Source organism: Pygoscelis adeliae, unplaced genomic scaffold (assembly GCF_000699105.1).
Source record: "Pygoscelis adeliae isolate BGI_AS28 unplaced genomic scaffold, ASM69910v1 Scaffold25, whole genome shotgun sequence".
Taxonomy (NCBI): Eukaryota; Metazoa; Chordata; class Aves; order Sphenisciformes; family Spheniscidae; genus Pygoscelis; species Pygoscelis adeliae.
Genome location: NW_008824808.1, coordinates 1017159 through 1032658, shown reverse-complemented (window position 1 = coordinate 1032658; position 15500 = coordinate 1017159). Strand labels below are relative to the sequence as shown.

Below are 15500 nucleotides of genomic sequence, written 5' to 3'. Positions count from 1 at the left end.
ACTGAATATATGCTGTCTCTGCTGAAGAAGACAGCCAAAACCCAAGCCAAACTAAGCTCTTCGATGGGCATGTGAGCACTGACCACTCCTCAATGCCAAAAATTTAGACTACGTCCTCTATGGCCAGGAATATCTTAACTGTTCTAACTGCTGAGTTTTGTGGAACAAAAATGCTTCAGAAAGTTCTAGTGCAGCACTACAAAAATGCTAATGCAAAGACCCTCTCTCCTTCCCTTTACTCCTAAACAGTACCACACTGTGCTGCAGCTTGATAGGGACCTGCTAAAGACCATTCAACTCAACAAGCTGACGCTGCAAAATTAATGATTCATCAAAATGGGTGCACTGCCTCTAGACTAAGTGCCTCTATCAAATATCTCCTGGGACTTGGGTTGACCCTGGAAACAGACTGAGAAGTGCACAGGTTTTACATAACAGAATTCCTGAAGGTCATCCCCTAGAGATAATAGTACAGAAGACATTTTAATCCTTTGATGCAAACTAGAAAGGGTTCCTCAACAATAATTCACAAAAAAAACCCCAAGAGGCAAAAGGGGACAAGGAGAGTGTTTGCTTTTGTTCATAAAAATACATGCTGGAAATCATCTTGTATGGGATGAGGAACATCCCAGTACAGCACAATTATTAGTTGTAAGGATCAGGCCCATTGATTCAAACGTAAGTTCAGAATGTGATCACTGACCAAAATACAATCCAAAATCATTGGTGGTTTATATTATTTCTTAGGTTGTCACTGGTCACGCTGCACTGTATAAGAGATCCAGCTTGGTATACACTGCTTCCTTCCACGAAGAAAAAGACGAATTTAACATTGAAACGGATCTTGCTGCAGTGAACTTATGATCAATACTGCATGAGGCCTAAAGGGTGTAAAACATCCAGTGAAAGGTCAAGCCTCTTAACCCTGGCCCTTTGTAAAATTTGGCAGCAAAGAAAGGATTGTAAAGGGTATTTCTTTGTGAGGTCCGAGTCTTTGCAAGATTCACAGAACTTAGAACCCTAGATTCAATGAAAGAAAAGCATTTCTAGTGACCTCCTGGGGAATGAGTTCACCAAGTGCAGTAGCACCCTCACTATGCTTCTCTTTTGTCTTCCTGGCCTTATGCTTCTCTTCTGTCTTCCTGGCCTTATCCATTTCATTTGAGGTTAGGTTCAGAATCGTCAGTGCAGGGAAGGGCCCACTCAAACTTTTGTAAATATTGCTTGAGTTGGGAGGTCTCAGAATACAGCAGTATTGCCAGACGGAAGAAAGTGTCATTTCTGGGAAACAATCCCATCAGCACCTCGCCCCAGAATCTCAGGAAGACCTGTCTCCTAAATCCAGATTCATCCTTAGCTCAGAAAAGTCAAAAGCTGAATCTGAACAATCAAGTTTCTAGGTTGCGAGACAAATGACGTGCTCCATAGAAGACTATTGCTCAGAAAGGCACAATAAAATGCTTTGATCCAGCTGGACAATTAAGAAGTACTTAAGATGGTGCAGAGGCAGGTGGCACATCCAGCCATTCAACTAGAGAAACACAGTTTAACATCTAGAAAAGAAACGACTCATTCTTTTTCTTCCACTGAGGTTCCTATAGTCCAGTATACCTTTAGCCACTGCAGTGCTTTGTGATAAGAATACATGACACTTATCCCAATCCTTCCAATGAAAATTCTGTCTGCTTCATTATGTTGTGAATTTTTTATTACTGGAAAGAAAAAAAAACATTTTTTTTTTAAATTTTACATGTAAATGCAGTTTTAAAGAAATTACACACTTGAAAAACACGGTTGTTGTGAAATTATTAAATATACTTTCTGAAATATTTGCCATTAAAAGTAGTAACTTCTTAAGTCTTACCACCAGAAGTAGAGTAAATAACCATAGTTTATTCAGATGCTATTTCATAGTAGTCTAATTCATCCATAAGATGCTTGGAAATGTAATGGCATAATTTAGTAACATCATTATTTGTAAAGTAAGCTTTGCATTTTCTGTCACCGTGAAGAAATGTTGGCAATTACAGAACTGAGTACAAATTTTTCCAACAATATTATAAAACCACTTTGGAAGCACTGTTGGTATTCTAGAGCAGTGGTCTCCAAAGTGGGGTGTGAGCACAACAATCCATTCAGGTGTGGGAAGAAAATATTTTTGTACTGTTAAAAAATAAAAATAAATAAAATAAAATATTTTTAAAAGTAGTGTTTATTTTCATCTTTATCTCATATTTTTAACTTCTATTTTTGTGTATGGTTTATAATGTACTTAATATATTAGTGCAGTAGTACATGTATATAATTTATAAATAAAATAAATAAAATGGGGGTGAGTGCTCAAAAATTTTTTACTGATAGAGGTGCCTATCAGTGTGGAGATCACTGCTCTAGGGAAGACAGACTACGTTCCAAGACCCACCAAAATCTTCTGTCTGTGTCACAACTGGAAGCTGTGATAGCTGTTTTATAATATGAAAGTCTGTGGTCAGAAAAGTCATGTCACATATCTGGAATAAATATTCATCACGTTTTAGTAGTTAATACAGGTTGAAAAAGATCTGAGTCATCCATTATAAAACGCTTTAATATCCCACTGACACTTGACTGAGCCTTAGTTTCCTGTAAACTTATTAGGAAGAATGATACAGATACGTAAATGAAGGGACACAGACAGGAAAGGGGTAAGAAAACCTGCCAGAACTATTAAAAAACTAGAAGGTGTTTTGTGGACCCAGCCCTTGCAGAAATTCTTGGTTCTTTAGAGAATGAAGTAGTTCTGAAAATGCAAATCACTGGGGGGGGGAGGGGGGAGTACTAATGAGATACATGATGTAACCCTGTTCAATGTGTTTTGAAACATATAAATACATATATAGCTGTATTTACAGGTCTAAAGTTTATTTATGCTATTAAGAGTGTGACACTTCACATGACAATACTTAAATATGTTTGCCTTTGTCCTGAGAATAGGGCATTCTTATTAAAAGACCACCAATTTTGGTTTCTCGATTTCACAAAGCTCAAATGTTCTTCTTTCAGAACTTTGACTTTAAGTTTAAGCACTGTGGATTTTACTTCTACTAGAAAATGACTTCTATTGAGCATTTTGGCTGATTGTATTTTCACCTCAAGAAATTCTGAATGTTGTAACATAAAATTAACTAATATTCAGAAAACAGTTTTCAAATTTGGTTTTTTACCTCTTTTAAAAACTCTACAAAGAATAGGGATGAACAAAAAGCACTTCTTGCATCTTAATTTTACCTGCATCAGCAAAATCACAAAAAGGAACTCCTGGTCTGTCTGTCTCAGAATCTCTGGTTAGCATTTCAGCAATACATAAAGACAATTTCTGAAGATCATCAAAATGTTCACATCCAGTTCTTGCATTAACATACAAAGCTCCCAGCTTGGTCCAATCACTTTTTTCCTTGCAATGCTGTGAAGGCGGCAAGGGATAAATATAAGCAAACCTGCTTCCAGAACACCAAATAGAAAATACACTGAAATTCGAGAGATACACCTGGGATAGACTTAAAGCAGAAAAAAGATGCAGATGAAACGCTACTGCCACAAACCTCCATGTTCAGTATGACACAGTTACATGTTGCCTAACTTGCATGGACTGCTAATCACTTCTGTCCCTCAAGAAATTAAAATCTTTTTTCCATTTATGTCATGACCCCAACTGGGGAAGCTCATAAATTATTCATCTTATTTAAGAACTGGCATTCATCCAGTATTTTACTATCTTTTTTTTGCACAATGCATGCCAAATTGATGGTTATTTTCTAGATGAATTAGTCTTTTGCTTGCCAGATCACTTGATGACTTTGGTGTTAAAGGAGTAAAATATCAGTCCTGGTACTTCCCTTCTTAAATTTTGGTCTCAGGATCTGCGCAGCAAGTGTGATAATAAGTAAACTATATTATAATTGTGCATAATAAGTAATCTGCCCTTGAATGTGAAAGATACGTGTCCAATTAAAGAATTTTTTATAATATTTTCTTATTCTTTAAAATACCTGCTTAAGTGTTGCCAACTACAGCCTTTTACAACTGTGCCTTTTTATACCAGATATGAATTCTATCTGCTAAATAATATATTAAATATTTTTTTGGTGAGGAATGATGTACCACTACCAATTACAAGCATAACAAATGTAAGGCATAGGAAATAATTGCTTAAAATTATAAAATCTTTGAATTAGATGCAAAACCAAGATAAAAATGACAAATATGTAAATTAAAATACTGACATCACAGAAAAGCCAAAGACAGCTTTCCCCTGCACGTTAATCTTTCCCAAACATGGCTTTGCATAAAATTATTTTATCATGAACTCAATATACTTAATAATAAAGCCCACTAATTTTAAATTATGTAGAAATTGTTATTTCTTGTAGGTTTAAAAGAGGTCATGGTTTAAGTATTCCAACAGGCTTGAAGAATGCACATACTGTACCTGAATTTCAGCCACTGCCAAGTTGAAGTCAAAAAGCCAGTTCTTTTCAAAATGTCTTTCCTGAAATCTTCCATAAGGAAAAAATATTAATACTTAATTTTAACACATCCTATTGAACTAAACTATGCACTAGCAGAAGGTCATATGCATTATCATATATGAACTAAGAACTGATGTGATTTTTGATCCTATTTACTGCACACTATGCAAAGTGGACACTCAGACATTTACAATCATGCCAAGGGAAGTCAGTACATGTATTAAGCAAATAACTGAGCAGAGCTATTTTCACAGAAAATATTCCCTTGTCTCAGTAGAAATGTAACTGAAAAGGTATGAATAAGACTTGCAATCCATTAAGAAAATGCAGAACTGTATTCTATGTATTTCTGACATAAAGGAAAAAAAAAAGTTAATTACTTGAAAGAAAGTGCTATTCAGCTTCAAATACTTACGAGCGTACTACTTTATTCTGATGCCGCCACTGAAACAATGGACACATCTACCCAGTGCGATGCTATCACGTGGAGATACATAACCTACACGTGAATGAGCTAACACATGTAGTTGAAGTAGCACAGCTGATCAGTCTTCATAGATAACAGACTGTTTCTCCGTTTGTGCTAAAAACACATGTGTACTGAGGCAACCCGGAAAGGGTCATTCCTTTGTGAATCAAATTCTTGATCTGAGAAGTGATAAAAATTACCTCCAACATGTGTGGTAAGTTGCACTGGTAAACCACTGAGATCCGTGGCTGAAAGTTACTCTATGGGAAAAGTATGAAGAGCAGCAAATAATTTTTACAGTGCTTCCACTTGAAATAGTGATGGCTTGTTTTCACACAGTAGATGCTGCGTATTTGGTTTCCTCTAAGAATCAAAGGTTGCTTTATGAATCGCAAATTTAGTTTCTCAGCTTGTGTGTGTGTGTATGATGCAGGTGATTAAAAAAAAAAAAAAAGGATCACAATCTTGTGCCAGTGATGGGGAGACATCAACAGTTTTGGAACAGATCTGGGCTGTGATTTCACATTTTGCCCAGCATAATCCAGCAGTACTTAAAAAATGACCCTCCTCCCTAGTTGTGATGGTACAAGTGTTTATGCAGTTGCACAGTAAATGAAACTAGAAAACTACTTCAGATTATAACTAATCCTCTTATTGCCTAGAAGGGTTGTTTATTGCAGAAGTACTGTTTGCTTATGCAGGCCTAAATGATATATTAAACCATGATGTTTCTAATTTGACTACACTTATATAAACTTGTAGCACAGCTGGGAACAGATTGTACAATGATGATGGAAAAAACTAATCGTAACTGGGGTCAGAATCTAAGTTTTGACTTAACAATCCTTGATCTTTGAAGCACAGTAAACTGACAGCACTTTAAAATACAATTAGGCATGATATGATAGTATTTTTATCCAAAACACTAAATTTGCATTTGCTAATTGCCTTTTAAAGTTTTTACATAAATTTATAAAAATAGAACCTGAAGAAGGAACTAGACAGATAAAATTATAAAATAGCTCCTTAAAGACATACCTGGATTTTATGTTCAAAACAATATTTATTTCCTGACTAGAAACTTGCAGTTGGTGAAGGAACTTAATAATATAGTCAAAATGTTCAAACTCAAGGAACATACCAGCATCAATGAGCTGCAATATCAAACAGGGGGAAGAAAAGTAAGCATACAAAAAATTGTGATCACTTGCGTATTTCCAGAGGCAAGTGGCAAACAACAGTGGGAAAAACATGTTACAGTGAATCTCAGTCAAAAAGTAAGGGATAAATGGAAACCCGTACCAAAAATTGTTTGTTCAGCTAGTCACAATATAATTTTAAAAAAAAATAGTACTGAAATAATATTGAAGTAATATGTTTGAGTTTTAGAACAGGCAAGGTATTTCAGAAATTCCAACAAGTAGCATTAGTACAATCGAACTCATACCTTACAAAAGGTACTGATTAATGTAGGCACAGCGTCTCTTATATTCAAAGAAGCCACATGCTCAAAAACTTTCAGAAGAACATCTACAGCTGGCTAATTTAGACAAAAAAGGCACAATCAGTTTTGCAACTCCATTCAATTAGAAAGCTTAGAGTTTTTATAATAGGAACTTTTGAATTGCTCTTTTTTTCCCCCAAGATTTGAGTACCAGAGTAAAGACAAACTTATTACTACAAATGGCATAGTACTCAAAAAACTAAGAAACTATGGATCAAAGATTTTAAAAATATTACAAAGTCACCTACCAGTGTATTGATTTGTACAGTTACATTCAATATCTGAAATACTTCCTGCAACAAACAGTTCTTGAGTAAAGAAATGAGAAGATCATTCAGCACTTCAGAAGCAAAATCCACACCAGGAGTAACTTCTCTGTAATATTTCATGAATATTTGGACTGAAAAAGCAATTAAATTAATTTCACTTTGGGGTAACTGATGCTAACTATTTAAACAAATTATTCCCTTAAATTTTAAATGCAGTGTAACAACCCTTAACTATCCAGGATATTATGGGTCAAGGATATGGAGAAAAATGGGTGAGAGGATCCAGTTTGGATACAGTATTAACCTTACTAGACCCAGACTGACTATTCTGAAATACCTCATGTCATTGAGCTGAACACCATAAGCCCTGTAGGTTTCAAGAAACCTTAGCTGATTTGGTGGAGCACAAGAAAAATGCACAAAACCAGGTTAGATTTGGTAATCACATCAAGGTAGTTAAGGCATTTCCAGACACGAAGCTCTAGGAAGTGAAGTGCAGTGTTATCATGATGGATGGTCTTACAACCTGTTCCAGTGCTAGCCTTGATAGACACGTACTGTAGCCTGCTGGTACCCAGTGTTACCTGCATTACAATGCTCAGTGAAAGGACTAAACTAAAGCTGTTTGCGTGCTGTAACAGCACTTCATTTCAAGAGCTTAATTCTGAAGTTTTTGGATTTCTGATATTTGGCCAAGGTGTCCAAAAGTCCCTTAACAAAATTTTGGTTCTGTTAAACCTCCCCCCTGCCCCAGTTACTCATTTCTACTCTTAAGTCTAGTTCCATTCAGGGCAAGTTCATCTTCCATGGAAGTAAGATTTCTAACAACCTCCTGAGATAACTGTGTATCTAAATACCTAGCCTCAATGGGAAATTTGAACATGAAAACATGTGGATTGGATGTATTCCTTCGAAATCAGAACTTCTTATTCACTGTTGAAGTGGCACCCATTTCTCTCCTGACAGACTATTTAATTTGCTGTAAATAAGCTAAGCATCAAAGATACATCAAAAGTTACTATATCAATACCTGCACGTTTTAGAAGGCCTGATTCTTTGATACTAATGTATGTCCTAAGTATTGCCATGCAAATCTAGAAAAAGAGGAAAAAAAAATCCATAGTAAAATGTTACCTCAGTTTATGCCAAACAAAAGAGCTACCCACAAACATGAGTTCTATAAGGAAACAAGCTTTACATTGCTTCTATTTAACCCGTACATACTGACAAATGGTGTAAGAAGGTAATTGGGTCTGTAGGCAAAGGCACTGTCAAAAGGACAGCAAATCAAATAGAAAAATAACATAGATGAAATGTTTGGGAAAGGAGCTGCTGGGACCACAACTGCATGCATGTGTGGGTATATACTCATAGCAAACAAAAAAAAAGAATTTGAAAATACAGTTACTTTGGAATTAGTATAAATGTGGAAGACTGTAAACAAACAGAGAAAGGGAAGCAAAGAGGTGAAAGTGAAAACACGATAAACAAAAATTACATGAATGTACCAACTAAGAAATCAAAAAATCATCTAGAAATGAACTGATCATCACAAAGAATCACTCATAAGGACACAGAAGAAAACTAACTCGATTTAATGAACCATTTCACCCCAGACCCACTTGATTAAAAAAAAAATCCACACCTAGATATTTTAGTATGTTATTTGGTATTGGAACATTCTCATCTTAGCATCTTAAACTGTCAGCTTTGTGATACTTACACATTTTGCTCCATCTCTGCAGATGAAGAAACAAAGACTACTGACACTAAATTTTAGAATTCCAAGTTAGGAAAAAAACCACCCGCCCTTTCAGATACCCTTTGTCTCTTCTGACCAATTACAGTCTTTCTGCACAACAATGTAAATGGGTCATATTTAATACTATTTTGTGAAATAATAAAAAATCAAGAGACAGAAGATGCCCTAAATTAGTAGTCATGTTATTACAGAATTGAGTCAGGTTTATTTTTACATGCAACTTCAAAATTAGACAGGATCAACTCACGGAGTTTGTTACATAGCAAATGAATTATCATCAAGGCAGGAGATACTGGCCTGTGGCCAAGACATCATTCTTTTTTTAAAACCATTAACCTGTTCAGATCATCAAGTCAAAGAACACAAAAATTGTATGTTGAAGTATGTTGAATATAAACAAAGCTTATTGTTTTTATTTTGAAAGTGTCATAATGTTGTTGAACTATAGTCTAAAATATACCTTTCAGAAAATCATGTAGAATCTTCGATCACTTATATATATATATATATATATATGCAGTGTCACTTGGCAGTGGGTTAACTCATTTAATCCAAATCTACAATCCCAGGTGGCTGAGGGCATTTCCAAAACAAACTTTAGCACATGCTTACAGTATGCAAGTTAGTTTGCTTTCTTTTGGTATCTGTTTTCCTCCTTCTTTGGACTGACTCCCCCAAAAAGCCAAAATTGCATCTGGAGCTCTGACTGTTCCAAGTATGAGTGAAATTGCTTGGAAAATCCCATTCAAGTAGTATTTAATCATGGGACTCGTTACGTTACATTCATAAAAGAAACTAAATGTGCGATTCATTTACAGCTTTAGGACGCTTCAGCTGATTTAGTTGTTTCAATTTTAAAGGTGTAACTGAACCTGCAGACCGTGTAAAAATGTGAGAATCTCTAAATTTTGAGTTAACCTTAACAGATTTCGAATGAAGGTACATGAAAGAGACAACTCCCATTTTCAAAAGGTAGTATAGATCACACTATTCCGTCACCTATCAGTTGGTTCCACAACTCATTTAACATGACAATTTAATAAAAACCGTAACAAAGGGCTGTGTATCTTATACAAGCAACTGACTGTCCAGTAAAAGAGTTTTACTACAGTAAAGCACAGAGGTGCTTAATACAGAAGAACAAGCACCAGAATTTATGAAATCCTTCAGCATCTCCCAGCCAGTGTGCACTCTGATGTTTAATAAGGGGGAAAACCCCATGCTGCAGGCCTTTGCTCAGTGAGATCAAAACCAGGATCCTTTTTACAAGAGATTCTGTTTATGAACCCTGTGGCATCTTTGAGATGCCATATTAAATGCCACTTAGATGCCATTAGATGCCACTCCATATTAAATGTGGCTGAAACTGACCAATAGGTTCAAAAATTATTTAAAAGCGGTTAGAGACAGTAATAAAAGGACAGTGCAACTTTAAGTCTCATGTCTTTAGGAAGCCAGATTAAAAAAAAACCCACAACACAACAGAAGCACACACCCAAGGCCGTTAAGTTGCAAGGCGACATTAACGAAGACAGAAATCTTCCTATTTTATATCCTGTTTGTTTCCAGTTAGAGGTTCATAGGATCAAGAAAAATAGAGTAAGAAGTCACAAAAAGTAAACATTTCTTCAGTGGATACAAGTCCAAAAAATTAATGACTAAGGTGCACAAAGCTAAAATAAAATCAGACTGAGAAATACAGTTTGCATAAAGACATGTTTTCAAACCACTTATTTAACTGTGCAATTATTATCTATGCTACAGTCTGAAGTGTCATTCAAGCCAAACTGAATTTCCTGTAATTTCAATTTATGCCCACTGTCTCTTGTCCTTTCACTGGGCACCACTGAGAAGAGTCCAGCTTCATCTTCTTTACACCCCCCATCAGATACTGATACACCTTGTTAAGATCCGCCCCCTGCCTTTAAATACTTTAGGGAGTATTTAAAACACAGTCTTAATAGTTTTGTTTACTTTGCCTAATACAAAAGAGATTTCACTGTTTGAAATTAAAGGCATCTTTTTAAAAAAATAAAACCTGGTAACTTGTAGAACGTGCTGAGCTTCAAGCATGCTGATTTTCAAAACATGACGTTTTTATGAATTAAATCACTGCTGCTGTTGTTGTGTGATCAACCACAACTGTGGAGAGTGTTAAATCCTAGTAAGTTACGCCTTAAAGCATCAACCAGTTAACTTACTGAAAAGGAAGAAATACCCATTATGGGGAAAGCTATTTCTCTTCAAAATTTTGGTAACAATCATCACTGAAAACATAGTACTAAGCAAGTGGACTACCAGTCTGCGTAACAGTTCCTAAAGAGATTTATTTCCCCTGTATTTGACTAGATGACTTCGTTGCTGCTCTACCTGTCTTCCATTTATGTACTTTGGTGCCACCATGAGGTGCTTGGCCTATTATAATTTTTAAATGGACAGTTCTAAAAAAAAAAAAAGTAAATACACAAACAAATAAACCCCAAAGTATACTTCCAGGCTACTAAGAAAGTTAGGCTAGGTTTGGTGGGCAGAACAGTAAGTGTGCTGGAGTGCTGCACCACAAGTAAAATAAAATTGAATGGATTTTTAATAGTTTTAGGCAAATAATTCTTTAATGTGTCTGTATATAACGAAGCACTACAAACCATGATAATTCATACAAACTAGCTGAAAATTACTGATATGCACTACAGCATGCCAAAGATATTTCACAACTGAGGAAAAAACATCCCACACAAAATTACTCTCAAATAATCTTAGTATTTTTAAGCTGTCAATTTTCAAAGGGGTTACAAAGCATTAGGAAAAAAAAACCTCAGCTCTTTTTTGAGACATAAAAAGGAAAAGAGAAAACATTGAGAAAAATAAAACCAAATTACACTGATGTATTTTAAAAATTCTGACACAGTATATTTAAGGTATCAAGGAGATGGATAAGCTCCTTTAAATGCTATCTTTTTTTTTAGTATTTATGTCTAACAGGTTCACCACAAGTTATTTTTTACATTTTGATTCTGTAATTTCTTACTTACTGACACCAATGATAAGATTGTACTCATACCAATAAGACGGCAGATAAGAAATAAATCTTGTAAGACCTGATGAGGACAATTTTAGGCATTTGTCTTTCTTTAGTTGTTTTAATGTTTTTGTTTGCTTCCAAGTGACTTATGGAACCACCTAAGTCTTGGTTTCATACAGCCAATTCCAAAATCTTATTACATGACAGCACAATTAGCTTGCCTTGCACAGTTCTTGGAAGTATTACAGACTCATAATTTCTTTGTTAAATGGTTTGAAAACACATCTACTTTGCCCACCACTGGAAAAGTATTTTTGCTTGCAAATATTATGAGAATTGTTGCTCCATTTAAGGAGATTAGAGCATCTTTAAACAAACGTGCCCCTGTTACACAAAACTTGCAGAAAGTAATATACCATAGATGGCTTTTGACTTTAAGAATATATACAAAGTCTGGGTTTGCTTACAGGTCTCTGACGCTTGGGATTGAAATGTCTCAGAATCTCCCCATTCTAGTACTCTATATTCTAATTCTTGCTCTTTTGCTGATGTCTGTTCTCTTAAAAAGTTTACTAGTTCAAAATGCTACCATTTTTAAAAAAATGAACTTTGAAAGACCTTGCGAGGAAGAATTTCTGAACATTTTTTTGATCCATCAATCTCTGAAATTTACTCAATTTTCATATCTAAATGAACAAAGGAGATGTAATTTTGCATTTTAAAAAGTGTTCACACTTACAATCTGTTCCTTTCTTCAATAAATCTCTTTACCTTTTCATCCCCTTGTTCAGGAACATGACAAAACCAACATTTTGCTCTTTCGCACCCACGCAAAGTCATGAAATAAAATCTGCAATATTTCCGGGGCAATTCAATCATCTCGAGGATCCGCTGGACTGAATGAGAAGCCTAAAATAAAATAAAATTAAAACAAGCAGAAAAAACCCGACAGATAATATTTTTTGAAAGCAAACATGCTTTTTTTTGAGAATTTCAAAATACCTACAAATTATAAACAAAAGCAAAAAATATGTGACCTACAATTAAACCTTTGAAACAACCCTCATCTCTATACTGTATTTGCAGCATTCAAAGCAGACCAAGATCAATCCCTTGTCATGTTGTGTTAGTGTCTAACACAACAAAAATCTGTCTTGAAGACCACAGACAGAGAGAATACAAGAACTGCTAAATGAGACGGACAATGAGTAGAGAGGAGGAAGAAAGGTGACAAACTCCTGCATGACTCTGGATAACAGTCTGAGAATTCTGGGGCATCAATTTCCTTTACCCTTTTTCAGTGCCCAGCATAATGGATAATGCAGTCTGTCTTAAACATGTGAAACCTTGTCTGCTTTTTAGTTCTACAAAAACAATAAAGCAAAAAGCATTATTTGATTTTGCTTAAACTGGAGATAGAAATCAACAAAGCTCTACTGTGATTAGCTGTCCTCTCATCATTGATTTTGTTCTCAGAAATCGTATTTACTCAGTGATAACATCTTTAAAGGAGAAGAAACATAAACATGCATAGATTTGTAATTTCTGACTAGATATATGGAGAATTGTCTGAATATTTATAACAAAATTAGTGCCTAAGGATCAGAAATCATTAAGGATTTAACAACTCACAATTGCATTTTTTTGCATCTTCCATGGCTCAAAATCTCCATAATTTTGCAATGGCAGTAAAGGACTTTTTCCTGAAAATCTGTAATCTAAAAATTAGGATGGGGGCAATAAATGGATCATGTAATAAATCATACTGAAACCACTCTCATTTATCTTATTTTCCTTTATATTTATAGTTCCCTCAAGTCACAGCAATGATTAATGAAAATTTGATTAATACAATCTAAAACCAGTAATTTAAGTTACAGTTTTCTTAAGTATCCTAAAACTGAGACTTCACACAAACTTCAAGAGTAAGCACATTTAAAGTAAAAACTTCGCTACTTTATCCAAGGTTTCTAATCTAATTTACAGAGATGAGAAAAGAAATGGAATAAAAATATCCAGAAGTTTTAATTTCAAAAGGAAACACCCCCCCTTATCAGTAATCTTTGCATTCCCACATCACTAGCCAAAAATTTAAACTGTTTTTCCAGAATTGAAATAAAACCTTTCATACTCTATGTTTTAAGCAGTGCAATATCAAGCTTAAGCCCAATGTAAGAAACTGGTTTCTTAACCATGAAACTTGGTTTTTTTTTCTGAAAAATAAATAATGATAATGGCAGATAAAAGTTCAAATTTTCAACTCCATATCTAAAGAGAAATAAGAGCTTTTGAATGCCTTGCTTTCTAGGGTTCCCATCTGGCCCCTTGAAAGAACTGGGTATTCAAAAGGCAGGGTGCTTAGCCCTTTCTGACAAACTGTAGTTACTAAAGAGCATCCAATAATGATGCATGTTCTACTAGAGACTTGCACTAGGTACGTGGCTCTTAATCCGCATGTCTTTCTAAACAGATGGGACTATCGCAGGATAGGAAGGAGAAATAAAACGTACAACAATTAAAATATCTAAATGTTACGTACTGTCACAGCTGCACACAATTTTGTGCAGTGATGGTGGGCAATTTGGTAAATTCAGGATTGGATAAATTTAGTGACAGGAAAGAGACTGAGAAAACAGTCAACCACTAGCTGCAGAAAAATGCCACTGGGAACTTGAGCTCAGAAGTCTTTCCTCTAGATTCTTGCTGTCCCCACAGCATAGAGTTTCTGACCAGGTCCTTTTAACAGTTTGTACTCTCCCTGCTGACTGTATGTCAAATTTGTAGGCGAGCAGGCACTAAAGTGAAATAGCCAATCCTGCCTGCACAGTTCTGGGGAAAAAAAGGCTGTTTTGCCCTCTCCTAGCACAGAAACTCTTGCTTTGGCAAGCATTTCAAGTGATTTTAAGAAGGAAGATTTAGAAGAACTCTTCAGCAGCTGTATATACTTTTAAGGCCAAAGACATGAGCAATTTCAAACTACTGTAGTCTAGAGTCATATTTCACAGTTGCTTTTTATAGCATCTATGTTTCTTGCACTTCCTGAAAATATTGTTAAATGACTGCTTGGTAGAGCACCATGGAATAAAGCCCTGGAGGGAAGAGGGGCCCAAGAAAGCTGGTTAATACTCAAGGACCACCTCCTCCAAGCTCAGGAGCGATGCATCCCAACAAAGAGGAAGTCAGGCAAAAATGCCAGGAGGCCTGCATGGATGAACAAGGAGCTCCTGGACAAACTCAAACACAAAAAGGAAGCCTACAGAGGGTGGAAGCAAGGACAGGTAGCCTGGGAGGAATAAGAGAAATTGTCCGAGCAGCCAGGGATCAGGTTAGGAAAGCTGAAGCCCTGATAGAATTAAATCTGGCCAGGGACATCAAGGGCAACAAGAAAAGCTTCTATAGGTATGCTGGTGATAAAAGAAAGACTAGGGAAAATGTGGGCCCTCTCCAGAAGGAAACTGGAGACCTGGTTACCCAGGATATGGAGAAGGCGGAGGTACTCAATGACTTTTTTGCCTCAGTCTTCACCAGCAAGTGCTCAAGCCACACCACCCAAGCCGCAGAAGGCAAAAGCAGGGACTGGGAGAATGAAGAACCGCCCACTGTAGGAGAAGATCAGGTTCAGGACCATCTAAGGAACCTGAAGGTGCACTAGTCCATGGGACCTGATGAGGGAACTGGCGGATGAAGTTGCTAAGCCACTATCCATCATATTCGAGAAGTCATGGCAGTCCGGTGAAGTTCCCACTGACTGGAAAAGGGGAAACATAACCCCCATTTTTAAAAAGGGAAAAAAGGAAAACCCGGGGAACTACAGGCCACTCAGTCTCACTTCTGTGCCTGGGAAGACCATGGAACAGATCCTCCTGGAAGCTACGCTAAGGCACATGGAGGACGGGAAGGTGATTGGTGACAGCCAGCATGGTTTCACCAAGGGCAAGTCCTGCCTGACTAACCTAGTGGCCTTCT

The 15500-nt window shown here is 36.1% G+C and overlaps 1 protein-coding gene across 1 annotated transcript in view; it reads right to left on the bottom strand.

Annotated features, from left to right (window-relative positions):
- Nucleotides 1-15500, bottom strand: part of TOPAZ1 (testis and ovary specific PAZ domain containing 1) — a 43393-nt gene that overhangs the window by 7826 nt on the left and 20067 nt on the right. The window contains exons 7-14 of the mRNA XM_009324204.1: nucleotides 12306-12443; nucleotides 7781-7844; nucleotides 6730-6881; nucleotides 6425-6517; nucleotides 6016-6131; nucleotides 4469-4535; nucleotides 3268-3442; nucleotides 1612-1712 (exon numbers count right to left, since the gene is read on the bottom strand). Coding sequence (XP_009322479.1) covers nucleotides 1612-1712; nucleotides 3268-3442; nucleotides 4469-4535; nucleotides 6016-6131; nucleotides 6425-6517; nucleotides 6730-6881; nucleotides 7781-7844; nucleotides 12306-12443 — 906 coding nt within the window. The remainder of the gene's footprint in view (nucleotides 1-1611; nucleotides 1713-3267; nucleotides 3443-4468; nucleotides 4536-6015; nucleotides 6132-6424; nucleotides 6518-6729; nucleotides 6882-7780; nucleotides 7845-12305; nucleotides 12444-15500) is intronic.